The sequence below is a fragment of the Saimiri boliviensis genome, chromosome 20, assembly GCF_048565385.1.
Source record: "Saimiri boliviensis isolate mSaiBol1 chromosome 20, mSaiBol1.pri, whole genome shotgun sequence".
NCBI classification, from domain to species: domain Eukaryota; kingdom Metazoa; phylum Chordata; class Mammalia; order Primates; family Cebidae; genus Saimiri; species Saimiri boliviensis.
This window is the reverse complement of record NC_133468.1, coordinates 32,171,704-32,191,703: the sequence shown is the minus strand read 5'-3', so window position 1 is coordinate 32,191,703 and position 20,000 is coordinate 32,171,704. Positions and strand designations below refer to the sequence as shown.

At 56.0% G+C, this 20,000-nt stretch overlaps 2 protein-coding genes across 2 annotated transcripts; both read left to right on the top strand.

Annotated features, from left to right (window-relative positions):
• The first annotated feature begins 967 nt into the window (after positions 1–967).
• FIS1 (fission, mitochondrial 1) lies at positions 968–6,518 on the top strand. Its single transcript, XM_003934150.4, has 5 exons — positions 968–1,131; positions 1,974–2,106; positions 5,221–5,297; positions 5,872–5,977; positions 6,219–6,518. The coding sequence occupies exons 1-5, from the start codon at positions 1,087–1,089 to the stop codon at positions 6,314–6,316; spliced, it is 459 nt and encodes a 152-aa protein (XP_003934199.1). The 5' UTR covers positions 968–1,086; the 3' UTR covers positions 6,317–6,518.
• Positions 6,519–6,605: 87 nt separating this feature from the next.
• CLDN15 (claudin 15) lies at positions 6,606–14,384 on the top strand. The gene is made up of 4 exons (XM_003934283.4): positions 6,606–8,734; positions 11,984–12,148; positions 13,606–13,687; positions 13,792–14,384. The coding sequence occupies exons 1-4, from the start codon at positions 8,518–8,520 to the stop codon at positions 14,060–14,062; spliced, it is 735 nt and encodes a 244-aa protein (XP_003934332.1). The 5' UTR covers positions 6,606–8,517; the 3' UTR covers positions 14,063–14,384.
• Positions 14,385–20,000: the final 5,616 nt, after the last annotated feature.

Sequence of the window (20,000 nt, the reverse complement as noted above, 5' to 3'; positions counted from 1 at the left end):
CTATCATGAGAAGAAAAATAATAGAGGCTTGGCCGGGCACAGCGGCTCACGCCTGTAATCTCAGCATTTTGGGAGGTCGAGGAAGGCGGATCATCTGAGGTCAAGTTTGAGACCATCCTAGCTAACATGGCGAAACCCCATCTCTACTAAAAATACAAAAAATAGCCAGCCGTGGTGACAGGCGCCTGTAATCCCAGCTACTCCAGAGCCCAAGGCAAAAGAACTGCTTGAACCCAGAAGGTGGAGGTTGCTATGAGCCAAGATCGTGCCACTGCACTCCAGCCTGGGTAGCAGAGTGAGACTACATCTCAAAAAAAAAAAAAAAAAAAAAAGGATTTGAAAGTTTCTACCTACCCAGTCCCCTCTCTGCACAGAAACAAGCCAGAGGTGTCCGAACCTTTCTCCTCCGACAAGGTCTCTTTCGCCCAAGCTGGAGTGAGTGCAGTGGCGTGATAACTCACTGCAGCCTTGAACTCCTGGGCTCAAGCGATCCACCTGCCTCCGCCACCCCAGTACCTGGGAGTACAGGTGCAGGCCACCACGCCGGTTAATTTTTTTAAAAAAATTGTAGAGATGGGGTCTCCATGTTGCCCAGGCTGGTCTTGAACTCCTGGCCTCTAGCGATCTTCCCGCCGCTGCCTCCCAAGGTGTTGAGGTTACAGGCGAGAGCCACGCGCCAGGCGGTGAAAAGTCACGTGGCCTCCAAGGGCCTATATTTCTGCGGGGTGTCAGCTTGGCACCTAATGTGATGTGATCTCCGGCCGGCTTTCCACCCTCCTCTGTTTGCCGTTTTCATCCTGGGGGCTAACCGCTAAGACATAGCCTCCACGGGGGAAGGCACCGGCTGGGGTACCGGGAAACACCAATTGGGGAAGGTCTCCCTGAGCGCATTCTGCGGGCTGGAGGCACCGGCTGAGCCTGCGCACTAGCGCCCCGCCCGCGCAGCTGAGCCGGAGGAAGGGGCGGGGCGTCGCCAAGTTCGGCCCGCTTCCGCCGCACGCCGGAAGTGGCTCTCCGCCCCTGCCACTGGACCATGGAGACTCTGGCACAGTAGATTGTGGTGTGAGGCTTGCGGGGGCAGTGGCCATGGAGGCCGTACTGAACGAGCTGGTGTCTGTGGAGGACCTGCTGGTGAGGCCTGGCCCGGACGAGGGAAAGGGAAGGTCGGAGGGCGGGTCCCGAGGAGAGTCAGGTAGCTGGCCGAACCCTCCTCCCGGCATCAGCTTGGCTGAGGGAAGCCGAACTACGACTCCCGGCAGCCTCCGCAGCGCCTGTCTCCTGCCCGAACGGCCCGCTGTGCCGCAGAGGCTCCTGGGGGTTGTAGTGTCCTGAGCCCCCCCCCCCCCACACACCACAGACTGCGGGCCTGGAGCTCCAAGTGTTAGACTGCCGGGCTGTGGGATCCTGCTGTGAAGTCAGGGCGCTCCTCCAACGGTGGTAGAATACAATGACCATCATAAGGTGTCACGTATAATTGCGTCCCGCACGGTGCTAAGACATTGCATTCCAGATCTCAGTCTTTCTTTGTAGCTCTAAGAGGTGGGCACTACTTCTATTCCTGGACATTAAAAGGTCCAGGCCCGGCAGAGTGGGGCAAGATGGGGCCAGCAGCCTCAGAAGAGGACCGCGTGGGCTGTTGTTGAGCAGTTCTGACAGGGTGTTTACTGTTCGACCGTCGGGTCAGCTGCTCCGGGAGCGGCGCCTGGAGCTGCCACCAGGTGGCATCTCCGCTCGGTACCGACGGGGGGGAGGGGAGACCAGGGGCCTGTGTCCAAGAGCGGGCCCGCAGGCCTGGAGGAGCCGAAAGCCTGGGTCCAGGGCCCGGAGATAGCAGAAGCTGGGGTGCCAGATACCGAGACCGGCGAGGGAAAGGGGGCAGGGCCAGGGAGATGGGGTGTGACCGACACCATGTCCAGATAGAGAATGGTTGACGCCCTTCATTTCTAAATGATTCCTTTCCTCCCCTGTGGCAGAAGTTTGAAAGGAAATTTCAGTCTGAAAAGGCAGCTGGCTCGGTGTCCAAAAGCACGCAGTTTGAGTACGCCTGGTGCCTGGTGCGGAGCAAGTACAATGATGACATCCTTAAAGGCATCGCGCTGCTCGAGGGTGAGGCACTGGGCGACCTAACTCTCCCCTTCCCGCTGCCATCGGGGCTGCTGTACGACGTGGGCCCCTGTAGTCCAGGAACCTCGCAGTTGTCTCCGGTGGATTTACTGCAGCAAGGGCTACACTTAGCCTGACTTCTCCCGCTAAACTTTTGGCTACTTACCACCCACCATTGTTTTGCCAGACCGGAGCCATAGCCTGCCAGTTCCCCCAAGGCTATGTTGATCTGGGAAAGCGCCTTGAGATCATGCAGCTAATCAATTAATGGCTGCATTGGTACTAGAAGCTCCAGTTTTGAGACACCAGGCCCATGCCCGTCCCCCCAGCACCACCACCTTGTTGCTTAGTTCACAGCTATTGAGAATCTTTGCGGCATGGAAGAGGTACAGAGTACTGTCCTACAAATTTGTGAGCAGACGGTGCTTTTTGTTTTTTGCTTTTGTTTGAGACAGAGTCTTGCTTTGTCTCCTGGGCTGGAGTGCGGTGGTGCTATCCCAGCTCACTGCAACCTCTGCCTCCCCGTTCAAGCAGGCCCACCACCACACCCGGCTGATTTTTGTATTTTTAGTAGACAAGAGTTTCACCATGTTGGCCAGGCTGGTCTCAGACTCCTGACGTCAGGTGATCCACCCACCCCAGTCTCCCAAAGTGCTGGGATTACACGCCTGAGCCACTGCATGTGGCCAGATTGTGCTTTTTGGATTGGAACCCTATTTCCCATTGGTTTTGGGTAGGTCAACATTTACAGCGGCCACAATACTTAACCACTTAATTTATCTGTAGCCCCTTTCTTTTATTCAAGTAATAATTTATAAGCACACAGTATACACCCATCCCTCTGTATCTGTAGGGGATGGGTTCTAGGAACTCCACCCCCACAGATACCAACAGCCACCCAAGTTTGTGGTGTTAACATGTAACTTATACATCTTCTCCCATATACTTTAAATCATCTGTAGATTACTTATAATACCAAATACAGGTACATGCTGTGTAAATAGTATACTGTATTGTTTAGGGAATAATAGCAAGAAAAAAAGGTCTGTTCGTGTTCAGTACAGATGCAACTGTCTTTTTTTCTGAGTATTTTTGATCCATGGTTCATTGAATCCATGAATACAGAACGCTAATGTGCTAGCAAAGGATGCCTATTCGAAATCTGTAAAGATAAGACTCTTAAAAGATACACATAATTTCACCGTGTGTGTGTCTACTTTCTCAATTCAGATTTTCAGGTTTATTCTGCAGCAGGGTGTAGCCGTAGAAGAAACGGCCCCTCCAAGCGTTGCCACTCTAGTTGAGGAGACAGTAGAGACACTTAGGAAGATTTATAAACACGTGCAAAACTATTTGGCAACAAATTCTAGTGCATAGGTACAGTTATCCTCTGGGAAGTCTCTGAATTAAGAAGGTCAGGTGGGGGGCCAGGTGGCTCACGCCTGTAATCCCAGCAGTTTGGGAGGCCGAGGTGGGCGGATCTTGAGGTCAGGGGTTTGAGACCAGTCTGGCCAACATGGTAAAACCCTGGCTCTACTAAAAATACAAAAATTAGCTGGGTGTGGTGGCTTGCGCCTGTAATCCCAGCTACTCAGGAGGCTGAGGCAAGAGAATCGCTTGAACCCAGGAGGGGGAGGTTGCAGTGATCATGTCACTGCACTCTGCTCTGGGCAACAGAGCAAGACTCTGTCTAAAAAAAAAAAAAGAAAAAAAGAAAGTCAAGTGAGGCCAGGCTCTGTGGCTCATGCCTGTAATCTCTCAGCACTTTGGGAGGCTAAGGCCAGAGGATGGCTTGAGGCCAGGAATTTGAGACCAGCCTGGGCAACATAAGGAAATCTAGTGTGATTTTTTTTTTTTTTTTGAGATGGAGTCTTGCTCTGCAGCCAGGCTGGAATGCAGTGGCGCGATCTTGGCTTAGTGCAACCTCCGCCTCCCGGTTCAAGCGATTCTCCTGCCTCAGCCTCCCAAGTAACTGAGACTATACGTGCCTGCCACCATGTCCAGCTAATGTTTGATTATTTTTCATTTCATTAACAATTTTTTTGTTACAAATAAAGACAAGGCCTCACTGTTACCCAGTCTGGTCTCAAACTCCTGCGCTCAAGTGATCCACCTGCCTTGGGCTCCCAAAGTACTGGGATTACAGGCATGAGCCACCCCACCCGGCCTGTCTCTGTAACAAAAAGTTTTTAATTAGCCAGGTGTGGTGGTGTGTGCTTATAGTCCCAGCTACTCAGGAGGCAGCCGCCAGAGGACCACTGAGCCCAGGAGTTGAGGCTGCAGTGAGGCATGGATGTGCTACTGTGCTCCAGCCTGAGTGACAGGGCAAGACCCTGTCTCAAAAGGAAAGAGGGAAAGGAGCGAGAGGAGAAAGGAAGGAAAAGTCAGGTGGGGTTTTCAGGGAAGGCTAATTGAAGGTGAGTTTTGAGCTGATTTTTTTAAGCGGGGCGGGGGGTCCTAACATTTTTTTAAACGATAATTGGAGAGCAGGCATTGTAGTTAAAACCACAGCAGCAGCACTTTAGGAGGGCGAAGCAGGCAGATCACCTGAGGTCAGGAATTTGAGACCAGCCTGGCCAAGATGCTGAAACCCCATCTCTGTTGAAAATACAGAAATTAGCTGAGTGTGGTGGTGGGTGCCTGTAATTCCAGCTACTCGGGAGGCTCAGGCAGGAAAATTGCTTGAATCTGGGAGGCAGAGGTTGCAGTGAGCCGAGATCACACCACTGCACTCCACTCCAGCCTGGGCAACAAGAGCGAAACTCCTTCTCACAAAAAAAAAAAAAAAAAAAAAAGAAGAGCCCCGCAGATGCCAAAACTTGAGTCGCACTGCCTTTGGCTTCTCCAAGGCCCCAATTTTCTCAGTTCAGCTGGATGGACCGGTCGGCTGTGATACTGATAAAGGGATGTCTGTCACTGGGGTGTTGGGGCAGCTGGGGTTCACGCTGCCCCACAGCTCCGGCTAGAGGTGCTGGGAGTGACCGGAGCTGAAAGGGAGGCTCAGGACAGTGACCCTCCCAAGATCGCAGAGGCATTCAGAGAGCGGAGGGGCCTCTGGGACACAGTATTAGGAAATGGAAGAAGCAGTTCTCACCCTCTTCCCTGTCCCTCCCCCAGAGCTGCTGCCCAAAGGAAGCAAAGAAGAACAGCGGGATTACGTCTTCTACCTGGCTGTGGGGAACTACCGGCTCAAGGTGAGGCGGGCCTTCCTTCCCTTCACCCTCCTCGGCCGGCTGCAGTACCTCCTTACTGCTGTCCTCCAGGGCCGGGGAGGCTGAAGGGGTGCAGAGGTGCGGAGCGGTGTCAGACCAGGACTCCGAGGGAAGATCAGAGTGCTGAGGGTGTGGGGAGGAAGGTGACGTCAAGAGGTTGGGTGCAGGCCCAAGCCTTGCAGTGTTATCTCCCGCAGAGTTGGGGTGGTTTAGTTTGTGGACTCTACTCCGTGGGGTGGGGCTGGAGGGAGGGGAGGGGTGGAGGTCGAGGGAGGAGCCCCCAGGGCTGAAGAAGGGAAGGTCCTTCAGGTGGGCAGGAGTTGTGGGACACTGCGCTGTAGCTGGCCTCAGGGGCTCACACCTGTAATCCCGGCTACTTGGGAGGCTGAGGCAGGAGGATTGCCTGAGCCCGGGAGTTTGAGGCTGCACTGAGCTGTGATTGCGATGCTGCACTCCAGCTTGGCCAACAGAGTGAGACCCCATCTCTTATTTAAAAAAAAAAACAAAAAACAAAAACTCGAGGGTGTGTCTAATGAGCGTGTTTCCCCGAGTGTAGGAGTATGAGAAGGCTTTAAAGTACGTCCGAGGGCTGCTGCAGACAGAGCCCGAGAACAACCAGGCCAAGGAACTGGAGCGGCTCATTGACAAGGCCATGAAGAAAGGTGACGGCCTGGGCTCCTTCATTCGGCCCTCTCCTCCCCGCTCGTGGGCGCTGTGGTTTCTCTGTAGATGAACCTCCCCAAGGCAGCCCCTCCTCAGCCCCACCCCTTCCCGTTCTGAGAGTCCCTTGCCCTGTGACTCCAGGTAGGGGTGCACATCTGTTGAGGAGCAGGGCTGGCGGAAGGGGACGGTCAGGATCCCTGCACAGGCGGGGCTCCTGACGGCGTCCCTTTCCTTCCCCAGATGGACTGGTGGGCATGGCCATCGTGGGCGGCATGGCCCTGGGCGTGGCGGGCCTGGCTGGACTCATTGGACTAGCTGTGTCCAAGTCCAAATCCTGAAGGACGCGTGGGAGCCCGCGGAGGACGCTCGCTCCAGGAGGGCCCGTCTGTCCTTGCTGTCCCTTCCCTGTCCTCCCCCTGCACCCCTGTCTGTCCTCTGTGGCCCTGAACTAACCGCTGCTCCCCTAAGACCCCTCGTCCTTCAGCCCCAAATCACGCGCTTTGGGATGAGTGTAAATAAAACGGGGCTGTGGCTTGGGAACCTCTGTGTCTGCACTGAGAGGAGGGGTGGGTTCCGAACGCTGGACGCAGGGGACAGGCGCCACTCGTGGTCCTTTCCTGTCCCTGCCCTCCAGGTTGGCACAGGCTTTGTCCGCTGAGCAGCCCAGAGCCCACAGCCTTCCTCCCTTGCCTGAAGCCATGTCCTTGAGAGTGCCGGGCAGCTCGAGGACGTGGGGCTTTTCCGTGGTCCCAGAGTCCTGGGAGAAGGCGGTGATGTGAGCAGCAGCAGGCAGAACTGTGGGGTTGGGCCAGGCTTCAGGCTGGCCTTCTCCTCTGACCCACTCAGCTGCCTCTGGGGTTTTCCACAGCGGGTCCCCTTGGGCTTCCTCCTCTACCTCGCCCTTCCCTCCCTTTGTCTTCCTGTGGCCTCCCCTTCCTCCTGCCACCTCCTCCTCCAGGGAGGGGGGCCTGTGGGGGAAGGAAACTTGCCTCTGGCACGTAGTAGGCAGCCGGCCCAGGAGAGGTCAGAGCCCAGGGCGCCCCAGCTCTCGCCTTCGGGCTGGAAGGTCAGGACCCAGCCCTGCCTGGCCAGCCTCTCCACCTGGTACCAGGCTCTGCATGGGTCTGTTTTGCTTCACGGCATACATACCTCTCGTTCCACAGGCCAGGCCAGGGGTAGGGAGGAGACACCTTAGAGGAGCCTGGGAGAGGCTGGAGGAGCCTGGCGGGGCCAGGTAGGTGCACAGGCAGCGCTGATGGCCCCCAGGGACTGAGCCCAAGGGAACCGGAGCAGGAGGTGAGAGTGTTTGCCCTGCGACGTGCTCTGCACTGGCTCCAAAGATGGGGACCCAGAGGCTGCTAATCCATCATCATTTGCGGATCGAGCCGGTGACAGTTGCTGATAACTGAGAACAGGTTGCAGAGCTCAGCCACAGGACCAGGCTCGATGCTGAGTCAAAGATCAACTTAGGAGGAAATTGGAGTTTTGGGCGAGAGCAGCTCCCTGGTGGCCTCACTCAGCCCTGCGGCGCTCACACCCAGGACAGTCCCCAGTGCCGAGCAGGCAGCACTGTGGGGGCGGGGAGCTTGAATCCCTGGTCCCAGTGAAGTCTTAGTGTGTTTCCCTGGCTGGTCTTGAACTCCTGAGTTCACGAAGTCCTCTCAGCTCAGCCTCCCAAGGTGCTGGGAGTACAGACGAGAGCCACTGCACCCGGCCCCTGGCCCCACTTCACCCCACTTCTCCCCACTGCCCATGCGGTGAGCAGTCGGGGCTGTCACTGACGGAGCAGAGGCAACCCTGGCTGAGTAGCCTTGGTGAATGAATCGGGGGCTAAGTTCCAGCCCAGGCTGGATGGAGCCCGGGGCTGTGTGACTCCCAGCCTCCTGCCCCCTCATCCATATTCGTCTTAGAGACGCGAATGCCCCAACGCCTAGGTCTTCGAGGGTCAGATTGTTCTCCGGTCCCTCCATCCTTCTCCACTGAAGGCTGCTCTTCATTCTATCTGTCCCTTGTTGCTCTCACGTCTGTCTCTGTCATCTTTTCGCTCCTTGTCCCTCTTACTTCGTTCTCTGGCCCCCAATGAAAGCTGAGTCAGAGACAGACACTTCCCCTCAGTTCCCAATGCCTCCCTTGGGGGGGCCCCTCCTTGGCCGTATCCGTCTGTGGCTCCGGGGTAAGTCTGCCCCCCCACCCTCATGGGGCGGGGAGCCCGGGGCAGCCCAGAGGCTGGGGGGAGGGAGTGGACTTTTGGCCCGTTTCGGTTATTCCCTCCATCTAGTCAACAGCTGCCTCGCGCAGGCTTAGCTCATTCCTCTGACCTGCCAGGAAGCGGAGAGACCCAGAGAGCAGGAGGAAGGCAGAAACCTGGAGGCAGAAAGTCAGGACAGACCTGAGCCGGAGGAAGAGGGAGGCCGAGGCCGAGGCCAGTTCCCCCCCAGCCTGCCCGGACACCTCTTAGCCGCAGCCTCTGCCAGTTCCCTAGGGGTTCCGCCCCTCCCCCTCTCTGGGGCACCAGCCCCCCGGGGCCCTGCATCCCACCATGTCGATGGCTGTGGAAACCTTTGGCTTCTTCATGGCCGCTGTGGGGCTGCTGATGCTGGGGGTGACGCTGCCAAACAGCTACTGGCGAGTGTCCACCGTGCACGGGAGCGTCATCACCACCAACACCATCTTCGAGAACCTCTGGTTTAGCTGTGCCACGGATTCCCTGGGCGTCTACAACTGCTGGGAGTTCCCGTCCTTGCTGGCCCTCTCTGGTATGGGGTGGGGAGCACTCCGGGGGGAGAGGGCAGTAGAGACCCCGGGGGAGGGTGGGTGCTGCTGTAAGGATGCAGGGAGCCCTGGATTCAGCTCTGGGGGTCTGGGTTCCTGCAGCCAGGAGTGCTGGGGGCAGCCCCTGCCTGGAACTGGAGTGAAGACCTTGTCACACGTGGCCCCCTATGCTAGTGTGGCGCTTTTAGCTGTTACAGGTGCGGGCACCAGAATCAGACTGCTTTCCCAGCTCTGTGCCGTGGGCCAGTGATGACATGAGCTTCATCTCAGCCACCTGTGAGCTTAGGGTGAGCGTCCCAGTTCACAGGTGCCCGAGAAAGTGCCAGTGTTAACGTGAGGTTAACACAGGCTCTCATACAGTCGAGCATGTTTTGGGGGTGGGATTGCTGGGGTGGGCAGGTGTCGGGGAGCATCTTGGACTCTGGGAGGTTGATGAACTTCCAGGCTCCACAGCCTCCCCAGCCTCGCTGTCGGGGACTGTGGCCTCGTCCGGCTGACATCTAAAGGGCCCTGGTGAAGGGAGGCGTCTGCTGTGAGGGGTGGTATGTGTGCAGGTGTGTGGGGCTTCAAGGACAGGGTCTTTCTGAGGTCTCAGAGGACTTGGAGCCAACAGCTCTTTGGGGCCAGGGCAGTTCTTTCTGCGGCTGCAGCACCTCCCGCTCCCTGCTCACCCTCTAGGATGAGGACACCCCACTGTTCCCCAGGGCAGTCTCCCCTCAGTCTGGTACTATGCCAGAGACAGCCCTGGCGTCTGTGAACTGCGCGAGGTGCCGCTCCACGCCCTCCTGGGTCCTTCGGGGCCAGCCCACTCTCCAGGCACCGCGTGGCGGGGAGGGCAACGTTGCACGTGAAGCGGGGCTTAGAGAAACCGCCCCCAGGGATGTCGGGGCTGCTCTGAGCAGTCAGGGGGTCTGAGTGGGTCTCCTGTGCCCCCGCTACACCCAGCCCCTCCTGGGAAGCACCAGCACAGGCTTTGTGTTTTCCTCCTCTCCAGGACTGACTGTGCAGGGCAGGCGCCTCCTCCCCCCCAAGAAAAACCCTCTAAAAGCCGAGTACAAATCTGGGCCAGAAGCCTAGAGTGCTGAGTGGCCAGAAGGGACGTTGGAGGTAGCCCCGACATCCACCCCTCAGACACCCCTTGCTCTGGGGAGGGGGCTCTGCTGTGGCCGGCGTACCCGAGAGGGCCCCCCTTGGGACCCGCATGAAAGACGGTGCCAGAGTCCCCAGGGCATGGGGCGCAGGGTGGTGGGGTTCCAGGCCTTGGGGTGGGTGGTTCTGTCTACGTTATTTCCACCATGGGGAGGTGGGGGGAACCGTTACAGAAGCTGAAAGGCTTTGGCAAGGTGGAGCACCCCACCCTGAATCTCACAGGCGGGAGAGGGGAGCCGGGACTCCGACTCCACATCGGGTGTGGCCCTGGGAGACGGACCTGACTGCATCTCCCAAAGGTGCACCCCAATCCCTGCCACACCATCCATGTGCCCTCAGGCCCTTCCAGAGTCTCTCCTTTGACTCCAGAGCTACCTGGGGACGCACAGCTGGTGTCAGCCCCAGAGGGAGTGGCTGGAGGAAGAAAGTACTCCCGGAGAACTTTGCCCCTCCTGCCTACCCCCCGACTCTGCACCCTTCATCTCCTGCCAGGGGCCAGCCTTTCCCCTTCAGCACCAACGGTTATGCCCCACCCGGAAAAGGGGTGCAAGGTCCTTGGCAGTGCTTGGCAACTATCAAAGACAGAGAAGGGAGGAGAAGGGAGAAGCCAGAGAGGGAGCCAGCAGCCTCCAGCTCTGAGAAAAGGGAAACTGAGGCATGGAAAGACTGAGCTAGACTGCCAGGATCAGTCCTGAGCTCAGGTATCCCACCTTTTAGGTCAGAAACTCAACCGGGTGTGGTGCTTCACGCCTGTAACCTGAGCTCCTCTGGAAGCTGAGGCAGGAGGATCACCTGCACCCAGGAGTTCAATCAAGGCTCCAGGGATGAGCTGTGGTGGCGCCCCTACACTCCAGCCTGAGCGACAAAGCAAGACCCTGTCTCAAAAACTGCCCTAGGCTGGGTGTGGTGGCTCACGCCTGTAATCCTAACACTTTGGGAGGCCGAGGCGGGTGGATCACAAGGTCAGGAGTTTGAGACCAGCCTGGCCAACATGTTAAAACCCCGTCTCTACTAAAGATACAAAAAATTAGCTGGGCGTGGTAGCATGTGCCCATAATCCCAGCTACTTGGGAGGCTGAAGCAGGGGTATCACTTGAACCCGGAGGCAGAGGTTGCAGTGAACTGAGATTGCACCATTGCACTCCAGCCTGGGCGACAGAGAGAGACTGTTTAAAAAAAAAAAAAAAAATGCCCTAGACCCTCTGCTATACAGTACTGCTGCCCCTTACCTGTTATTCCAGGAAGAAACCAGGGTCAAAATATCCAGCGCTGTGCTAGGCACTTGAGGAAGACTTGGAGGGGAATCATGGGGAAGGCGACAGAGGTGCTTAGCTGTGGGTTCCAGCAACATGAAAGCAACTCTTTAGAGCCGTGGTTCTCAGCGGGGTGGCTGCACAGTGATTGTCACAGCTTATGGGGAGGGGGTTGCTACTGGCACCCGGTGGATAGAGGCCAGGGAGGCTTCTGAACATCCCACAGTGCCCAGGACGGCCCCCAGAACAAAGAGTTACCCAGCCTAGGTGTTGGGAGTGCCCAGGAGAAAGCCTGTAACCCAGGCACAAGCGAAGCGCGCCAGGTGCATGGGAGGAGTGGGGAGTGGGGCAGGAGGGGCCCAGATGCCTAAGGAGGGAGGGGTGACTGCAGCTGGGTAGGTTGGAGGAGCCCACAGGAACGAGAGGACCTGGGGACTGTTAGGTACAAGAGCAAGCAGGTGAGGGGGACCGAGCGCAGTAGCTCATGCCTGTGACTTTGGGAGGCCAAGGTGTGCAGATCACTTGTGGTCAGGAGTTTTAGACCAGTCTGGACAACATGGTGAAACCCTGTCTCTACTGAAAATACAAAAATTAGCCAGGGGTGGTGGCAGGTGCCTGTAATCCCAGCTACTTGGGAGGCCGAGGCAGGAGAATCACTTGAACCCAGAAGATGGAGGTTTCAGTGAGCTGAGAATGTGTCACTGCACTCCATCATGGGTGACAGACTGAGACTCCATCTCAAAAAGAAAGATGTCAAGGGGCTGTTGGGCTGGCTTCATCACAGAGGGGTGAAAAGATGGGAAAGACTGACGACTGTGCCCTCACCCCCAGGGTATATTCAGGCCTGCCGGGCACTCATGATCACCGCCATCTTCCTGGGCTTCCTCGGCCTCTTGCTAGGCATAGTGGGCCTGCGCTGCACCAACATTGGAAGCCTGGGGCCCTCCAGGAAAGCCAAGCTGGCGGCCACCGCAGGGGCCTTCCACATCCTGGCCGGTAACTAGGGGAAGGTGATGGGGCGGGGGTCCCTCTGGGCCGCGGCCTCCAGGCTGCTTTGTCCTCATCTCCAACTCCCACTCCTCACGCTTGCCTCCCCTAGCCCGCTGTTCACCTCTCCCTCATCCATACTCCCCAAATCCCTTGGCTGCAAATCAGCCCAACTTCAGTGTTTCTTGAGCTCCCAGTAGGGGCCAGCCTCTGCCAGGTGTGGGAGGGACTTGAAAGATGAGAGTGAGTGGCTGCCTCTGGGAGCTTGCACTCTGGCTGGGGAGCAGAGTTAGGGCGCACACTACCATACACACACTGTCATACCACTGGGCGTGTGGCTTGTGCCTGTAATCCCAGCACTTTGGGAGACCGAGGCAGGCAGATCACAAGGTCAGGAGATCGAGACCATCCTGGCCAACATGGTGAAACCCCGTCTCCACTAAGATAGCAAAAAGAAAAAAAAAAAAAAAAGTAGCCAGGCATGGTGGCGGGTACCTGTAGTCTCAGCTACTTGGGAGGCTAAGGCAGGAGAATCGCTTGAACCTGGGAGGTGGAGGTTGCAGCGAGCTGAGATCGCACCACTGCACTCCAGCCTGGTAACAGAGGGAGACTCTGTTTCAAAAAAAAAGTTAGCCAGGCATGGTGGTGGGCACCTGTAGTCCCACCAACTCAGAGGCTGAAGCAGGAGAGTCACTTGAACCTGGGAGACAGAGGTTGCAGTGAGCTGAGATCATGCCACTGCACTCCAGCCTGGGCAACAGAGGAAGACTCTGTCAAAAAACAAAAACAAAAACAAAAAGCCAAGGTGGGAGAACTGGCTTGAGCCCAAGAGTTCCAGACCAGCCTGGGCAGCATAGTGAGACCCTGTCTCAGCAAAAAAAAAAAAATAATGCCATCTGGCCGTGGCTTTTCAGTTTGCAGAACATTCCTGCACCATCGCCTCACAATAAGCCTTTGAGGTAGGGTGGGTACTGCCCTGTTTTCCAGAGGTGAAACAGGCCCAGAAAGTTCAGGTGGCTTGCAAGAGGACAAGCTCCCAGTGAGTGGGGTGGTGCTAGCCTGGGGGTCTGCCTGGCTTCAGGAAAGGACAACCCTGGGCTCTCAGGGCACCAGCTGGGCTTTCAAGGGTGGTCGGGATTTGGATGGGGCTCTGGGTGAGCAGATGATGGAATGAAGGCCCTAGAGATGGGCATGAACTAGGCAGGTCTGGGACCGAGGACAGGCAGGAAGAGGTCGAGGTAGTGGGAGATGAGCAGGGTGGGCTGGAGCCTGAGGGCTACCCTCAGAATTTGACCGCAGGAAGGAGGAAGGCTTATAAGCTGGGCGGGGAGAAATGACTGAGTTAAATCGCTGCTCTTGGACTTGGTGCCCCCATCCTACTCCGGACAGCCCCCGCCTGCCTCTCCCGCAAAGCTTCCCCGCCCACTATCCCTCCCCCTGGACTGGGGTTGTCCTCCTGCCCCCAGGTATCTGCGGGATGGTGGCCATCTCCTGGTACGCCTTCAACATCACCCGGGACTTCTTCGACCCCCTGTACCCCGGAACCAAGTGAGTGAGGGAACCCACCCTCGGGGCAGCGGGTGGGACTCAGCCCTGCCCACCGCGCTGGCGCCTCACGGTGCCCCCCACCCTCGCGCCGCCCTTGTGCGCAGGTACGAGCTGGGCCCTGCCCTCTACCTGGGCTGGAGCGCCTCCCTGATCTCCATGCTGGGCGGCTTCTGCCTCTGCTCCACCTGCTGCTGCGGCTCTGATGAGGACACCGAGCGGGGTTGGGGAGAGGGCGGCACCCCTGCTCTGACCGGGGCCCCGCCCCGCAGCGCCCGGCTGCCTTACGGGGCTCCACTGTCCGTGAAGCCCGTCGCCACCTCGGACCAAGAAGACGACAGCAGCTTTGACAAATACGGCAAAAACGCCTACGTGTAGCAGCTCTGTCCCGTGGGCCCCACTGTCCTTCTCACTGCCCCGCGGAGAGGGGTCCTGGCTGGGATCCATTCCCCTGCAGCAACTTCAGGGGCCGGCCACGCCCCGCGCTCGGAGCCACGCCCCAACAGGCCACGCCTCCCCGGCCGGAGCCTCGCCCCGGCCACGCCCCCGCCAGGCCAAGAACCGCTCTTGGGAAGTCGCATGCCCCCCTGAGGCTGGATCCCTCATCTTCTGAGCCTGGGCTCTGGGCTGTGAAGCGGACGGAGGTGTCCTCGAACGTTTGTATTCTGTATAATACTAATAAATGTATATTGTGACCGTTCAGGCTTGAGGGTGTCGGAAGCGGCCGGCCAAGCCAAGGGGTATGCGGTGGGACCAGGGGTCGGTTTAGGTCTCGGACCCCAGACTGTCACCCTGTCCACCACTTTGGGGCTGTGTCATACAGCAAAATAGAAGAGGGGTTGCAAATGATTTCGCGAGTGGCACATAATTGCTGCTAAGAGTCACCAAGGAGCAGATCCCGGAAGCCCCCGCTCCAGGAAACTGGAAATAGCAGAGGTGGCCCCTGGCCAGCCTGAGATCCCGACGCGCTCCTCTCACTCACCTCGGCCAGTCTAGAGCAGAGCTGCGCGCCCTGGGCCTGAGCGTGGATGGACCAGGAGTGATAAGCCTCTTGAAATTCTGTTCCACATTAACTGGGACTGGCGCTGCGACATTTCTCCGGGGAAGATGTAGCACCTTCCAGAAGAGTCTCTGGAGGTCCGTGGGGGGGTGGGGGGGACGGTCTGTGTGCACCTCGGTGGTGTCCAGCTCAGATAAGGTGCTGGGTTGTGGGTGGGTTTGGGTTTGGTGCAGGCCCGGTGGGTACTGAGCTCAGAGCTGTACCCGTTTAAGATGACAAAGGCCGGGCTCAGTACCTCATCGCTGTAATCCCAGCACTCTGGAAGGCTGAGGGCCGGGGGGAGTTCGAGACCAGCCTGGCCAATATGGTGAAACCCCTTCCCTACTAAGAAAATACAAAAATTAGCTGACTGTGGTGGTGTGCAGCTACTCAGGAGGCTGTAGTGGGATGTAGTCCCAGCTACTCAGGAGGCTGAGGTGGGATGGTCACTTGAACCCAGAAGTTGGAGGCTGCAGTGAGCTGTGATTGAACCACTACACTCCAGCCTGAGTGAGAGATCCTACTCAAAAAAAAAAAAAAAAAAAAGACAATGAGGCCACTAGGAAGAAGCCTGGTGTCCAGTGAAGAGGGGAATGGAGCCCTATCCCAGCACTATCCTCTGCAGCGCTGACAAGTGGCCAGTCCCTTGGGAAGCCCTGGATTCTCAGTGCAGCCCCTTCCTTTCTCCTTCATCTCATTCATTCACCCTCACCAACCATCTCCTGGGATGAGGAGAACTGTATCCGCATTCCATCTGTGCCTCTCCCACACCTCAGAAGTACATGTATGCTCCCACCAGGTGGGCTCCAGACACATCGAATTCATCACTTTCCCTAGAGCTCCAGTTCCCATCATCCCTGTCACCAGCATGGCCGACCTCTGTCTGCAGATGAACAACCTCTCCCTCCCCTCTGCTCCGCCACTTCCTCTCCTCTGTTCATTGCCAAATCCTGCCAATTCTCCCTCTATGGTGCTTTTCACACCCATCCACTTCTCTCCCTTCTGCACTGCCTGGTTCTGGGGCAGGCCCTCATCCTCTCCTGCCCTCCCACTGGGGGTCTCAAGCGTGGCCTTCCCAATGCACTCCTGGAGGACCACTGACCGCCCTTCCTTGGCAGCTCCTGGCATCGCTGGAAGAAGGCCCCAGACAGTTGTGAACCTGACACGCCGCCTCGCCCTAGCCCACCTTTTCCATCTCCATTGCTCCCGTTCCTCTTCAGGCGTCCCCAAACTTTTTACACAGGGGGCAGTTCACTGTCCCTCAGACCGCTGGAGGGCCGCCACATACTGTGCTCCTCTCACTGACCACCAATGAAAGAGGTGCCCCTTCCTGAAGTGCGGCGGGGGGCCGGATAAATGGCCTCAGGGGGGGCTGCAGTTTGGGGACCCCTGCAAGTCTCCATAACTTGTGCTCCACCATTACACCGGGCTGCTTCCTAGGCCCTGGACTGGGCTCCAGCTAGAAACACTGGTGCCTTTTTTTTTTTTTTTTTTTTAATAGGAAGTCTCACTCTGTCTCCCAGGTGGCTGGCGTGTAGTGATCTCGGCTCACTGCAACCTCTGCCTACTGGGTTCCAGCGATTCTCCTGCCTCACCCTCCTGAATAACTAGGATTACAGGTGTGCACCACCACACCTGGCTAATTTTTGTAGTTTTAGTATAGGCTGGGTTTCACCATGTTGGCCAGGCTGGTCTCAAACTCCTGGCCTCAAGTGATCCACCTGCCTCAGCCTCCCCGAAGTGCCGGGACTACAGGCATGAGCCACAGTGCCACCAAATTGTGGTTTTCAATGGGGGTCTAGAGACCCCGGACTCGGCTTCCTAAAGGATGTAAATGGACGGAATCAGAGAGTAACCAGAGGCCCTTGGGGTCCAGCTCTGTCCTCTCAAGGTCATTTTGGAAAGCGGAGTGCATTACTGGGGAGAGAAATCTTACATTGAGCAGAACCAATGTGCCTCTTTTTATAACCACAAAATATGAAACAGTCAGCTAAGTTAGGAAAGAATCCAAAGAGATTGTGCTGACGGTGCAAGTTGACGGGAATCCCAGCCTAGGACATCAGGGAGAAGCACAGATGGTGTCATTCAGCCCCAAAATAGTTTTTTTTTTTTTTTTTTTTTTGGAGACGGAGTCTCAATCTGTTGCCCAGGCTGGAGTGCAATGGCACAATCTTGGCTCACTGAAACCTCTGCCTCTGGGTTCAAGCGATTCTTCTGCTTCAGCCTCCTGAGTAGCTGGGGTTACAGGTGCCTGCCACCACGCCAGGCTAAATTTTATATTTTTATTATAGATGGGGTTTCATCATGTTGGCCAGGCTGTTCTCAAACTCCTGACCTCAGGTGATCCACCCACCTCGGCCTCCCAAAGTGCTGGGATTACAGGTGTGAGCCACCGCACCGGTCTCTGAAATAGTCTTTTCTATTTTCTCACTGGAGTGTACTTGTTGGCAGAGAGGATAAAAGCAAGCTTGTGCCACCCGTAGCCCATATGCGCCCTACGATGGCTTTGTGTGAGGCCCAATACAAATTCGTAAACTTTCTTAAAACATTATGAGATATTTTTGCAATTTTTCTTTTTTGAGCCAGGGTATCACTCTGTCACCCGGACTGGAGTGCAGTGGCTTACTGCAACCTCCCCCTCCCAGGCTCAAGTGATTCTGCCTCAGCCTCCAGAGTAGCTGGGATTACACACACGTGCCACCATGCCTAGTTTTTGTATTTTTAGTAGAGACGGGGTTTCACCATGTTGGCCAGGCTGGTCTTGGACTCCTGACCTGAAGCCATCTGCTCACCTTGGCCTCCCAAAGTGCTGGGATTACAGGTGTGAGCCACTGCACCTGGCCACTTTTCAATGGGAGGACAAAGAATTTTGAGCCATTTTGAAAAACCACCTCCCCTGGATTCTCTCTGAATCCTGACATACACCCCTCCAAAATGAGGCTGACACCAAATCCAGTACCATGTGCCCAGCTGCAAATCTTCAGAGAAACGGAAAGCAGTTCCTCAAAAAAACACCGGGAATACTTGAGCCAGTCCCCAGGAAAGTGCCCAAAAGTGAAGGCCCAGGACAGTGACCAGCCAGGTACGGTGGCTCTCACCTGTAATCCCAGCACTTTGGGAAGCTGAGGTAGATGGATCATCTGCGGTTGAAAGTTCGTACCCAGCCTGGCCAACATAGTGAAACCCCGTCTCTACAAAAAATTATAGTGTGCACCTGTCATCCCAGATACTCAAAAGGCTGAGGCAGGAGAATCCCTTGAACCTGGGAGGTGGAGGTTGCAGGGAGCTCAGATGGCGCCACTGCACCCTAGCCTGGGCAATAGAGTGAGACTCCACCTCAGAAAAAGAAAAAAAAAAAAAAAACAAAGATGTGCCTAACGTCGACTTTGCTGGATCCCACTAATATCTTAATGAAGCCATCTGTTCAACAGATACTTACAAAGCACTTGCTTTGCTATGAGGTTAACAGGTTCTGGCCATTAATACAGCAACCAAAAGGAGCTTACGAGATTATAGCTTGCAATCCATTTAGACAAGGTGTGGGTATAAGAAGTTCACATGAGGCTGGGCACGGGGGCTCACCCCTGTAATCCCAGCATTTTGCGAGGCTGAGGCAGGCAGATCACCTGAGGCTGGGAGAGAAACCTGTCTCTACTAAAAATACAAAATCAGCCAGGCATGTTGGCACAGGCCTATCTATAATCCCAGCTACTTGGGTAGCTGAGGCAGGAGAATCTCTTGAACCCGGGAGGCAGAGGTTGCAGTGAGCTGAGACTGAGCCATTGCACTCCAGCCTAGGCAACAGAGCAAGACTCCGTCTCAAAAAAGAAAAAAAAAAGAAGTTCACATGAGTCACAGCACCCAGGGCCACCCAGACCAGGGCCCTCTAATCCAGGCGTGTCCACTCTTTAGGCTTCCCTGGGCCACACTGGAAAAACTGTCTTGGGAAACACATAAAATTCACTAACATTAACAATAACTGATCAGCTTTTAAAAAACTGCAAAAGAATCTCATAACAGCCAGGCGCGGTGGCGCGTGCCTATAGTCCCAGCTACTCGGGAGGCTGAGGCTGGAGGATCACTTGAGCCCAGGAGTTCTGGGCTGTAGTGCGCTATGCCGATCGGGTGTCCACACTAAGTTTGGCATCAATATGGTGACCTCTTTGGAGCGGGGGACCACCAGGTTGCCTAGGGAAGGCTGAACCAGCCCTGGTCGGACACAGAGCAGGTCAAAACTCCCATGCTGATCAGTAGTGGGATCATGCCTGCACTCCAGCGTGGGCAACATAGCAAGACCCAGTCTCTAAATAAATAAATAAATAAATAATCTCATAATGGTCAGGCGCAGTGGCTCACGCCTATAATCCCAGACTTTGAGAGGCCGAGGTTGGGAGATCAAGACCAGCCTGACCAACATGGAGAAACCCTGTCTCTTCTAAAAGTGTACAAAACAAATTAGCCGGGAGTGGTGGTGGATGCTTGTAATCAGAGCTATGCGGGAGGCTGAGGCAGGAGAATCGCTTGAACCTGGGAGGCAGAGGTTGCAGTGAGGGTTGCAGAAGCATGCCACTGCACTCCAGTCTGGGTGACCAAGTGGGACTCTGTCTCAGAAAAAATAAATACATAAAACTGCAAAAGAATCTCATAATGTTCTAAGAAAGTTTACAAATTTGTGTTGGGCTGCATTCAAAGTCACCTTGGGCCATGTACGGGCTGCAGGCTGTATAAGTTTGAGCTAAACCATGAATTCCCCTGTGTTTCCCAGAAACTTTCGGGCTTTCTGTATTGCTAATAACTTCACACACTGCAGCCCCTGGTAACGGGGGTTTACTAAGGACACCTGCTCCCTCAGACCCGTGGCACCAGGGTCAAGGACCTGACTGACCACTGCCCTTTGCTTAAGTATCTCAAGACGAAGACAGACCCAGCTCCCCCCACAGTACCATTCTGCACCCGCTCCACGGCCCTCCTGCCATCTCTCTGTCACCCAGCCCTGGAACCTGGCTCTACTTTGAAAATACAGCAACTGGAGAAATAAAAAGGAGAAACACGGCCAGGCACGGTGGCCCACGCCTGTAATCCCAGGAATTTGGGAGGCCGAGGTGGGTGGATCACCTGAGATCGGGAGTTCAAGACCTGCCTGGCGAACAAGTCAAAACTCCTGACTCTACTAAAAATACAAAAAAATGAGTTGGGTGTGGTGTCGGGCACCTGTAGTCCCAGATACTCGGGAAGCTGAGGCAGGAAAATCCTTTGAACCTGGGAGGTGGAGGTTAC

Bases quoted from the DNA above. Each gene is read 5' to 3' on its own strand.
- CLDN15 (XM_003934283.4), top strand. From the start codon at position 8,518: ATGTCGATGGCTGTGGAAACCTTTGGCTTCTTCATGGCCGCTGTGGGG. The intron at 8,735-11,983 runs GTATGGGGTGGG...CCTCACCCCCAG, and splicing joins GTCCTTGCTGGCCCTCTCTG to GGTATATTCAGGCCTGCCGG. The intron at 12,149-13,605 runs GTAACTAGGGGA...TCCTGCCCCCAG, and splicing joins GGCCTTCCACATCCTGGCCG to GTATCTGCGGGATGGTGGCC.
- FIS1 (XM_003934150.4), top strand. From the start codon at position 1,087: ATGGAGGCCGTACTGAACGAGCTGGTGTCTGTGGAGGACCTGCTG. The intron at 2,107-5,220 runs GTGAGGCACTGG...TCCCTCCCCCAG, and splicing joins AGGCATCGCGCTGCTCGAGG to AGCTGCTGCCCAAAGGAAGC. The intron at 5,298-5,871 runs GTGAGGCGGGCC...CCCCGAGTGTAG, and splicing joins TGGGGAACTACCGGCTCAAG to GAGTATGAGAAGGCTTTAAA.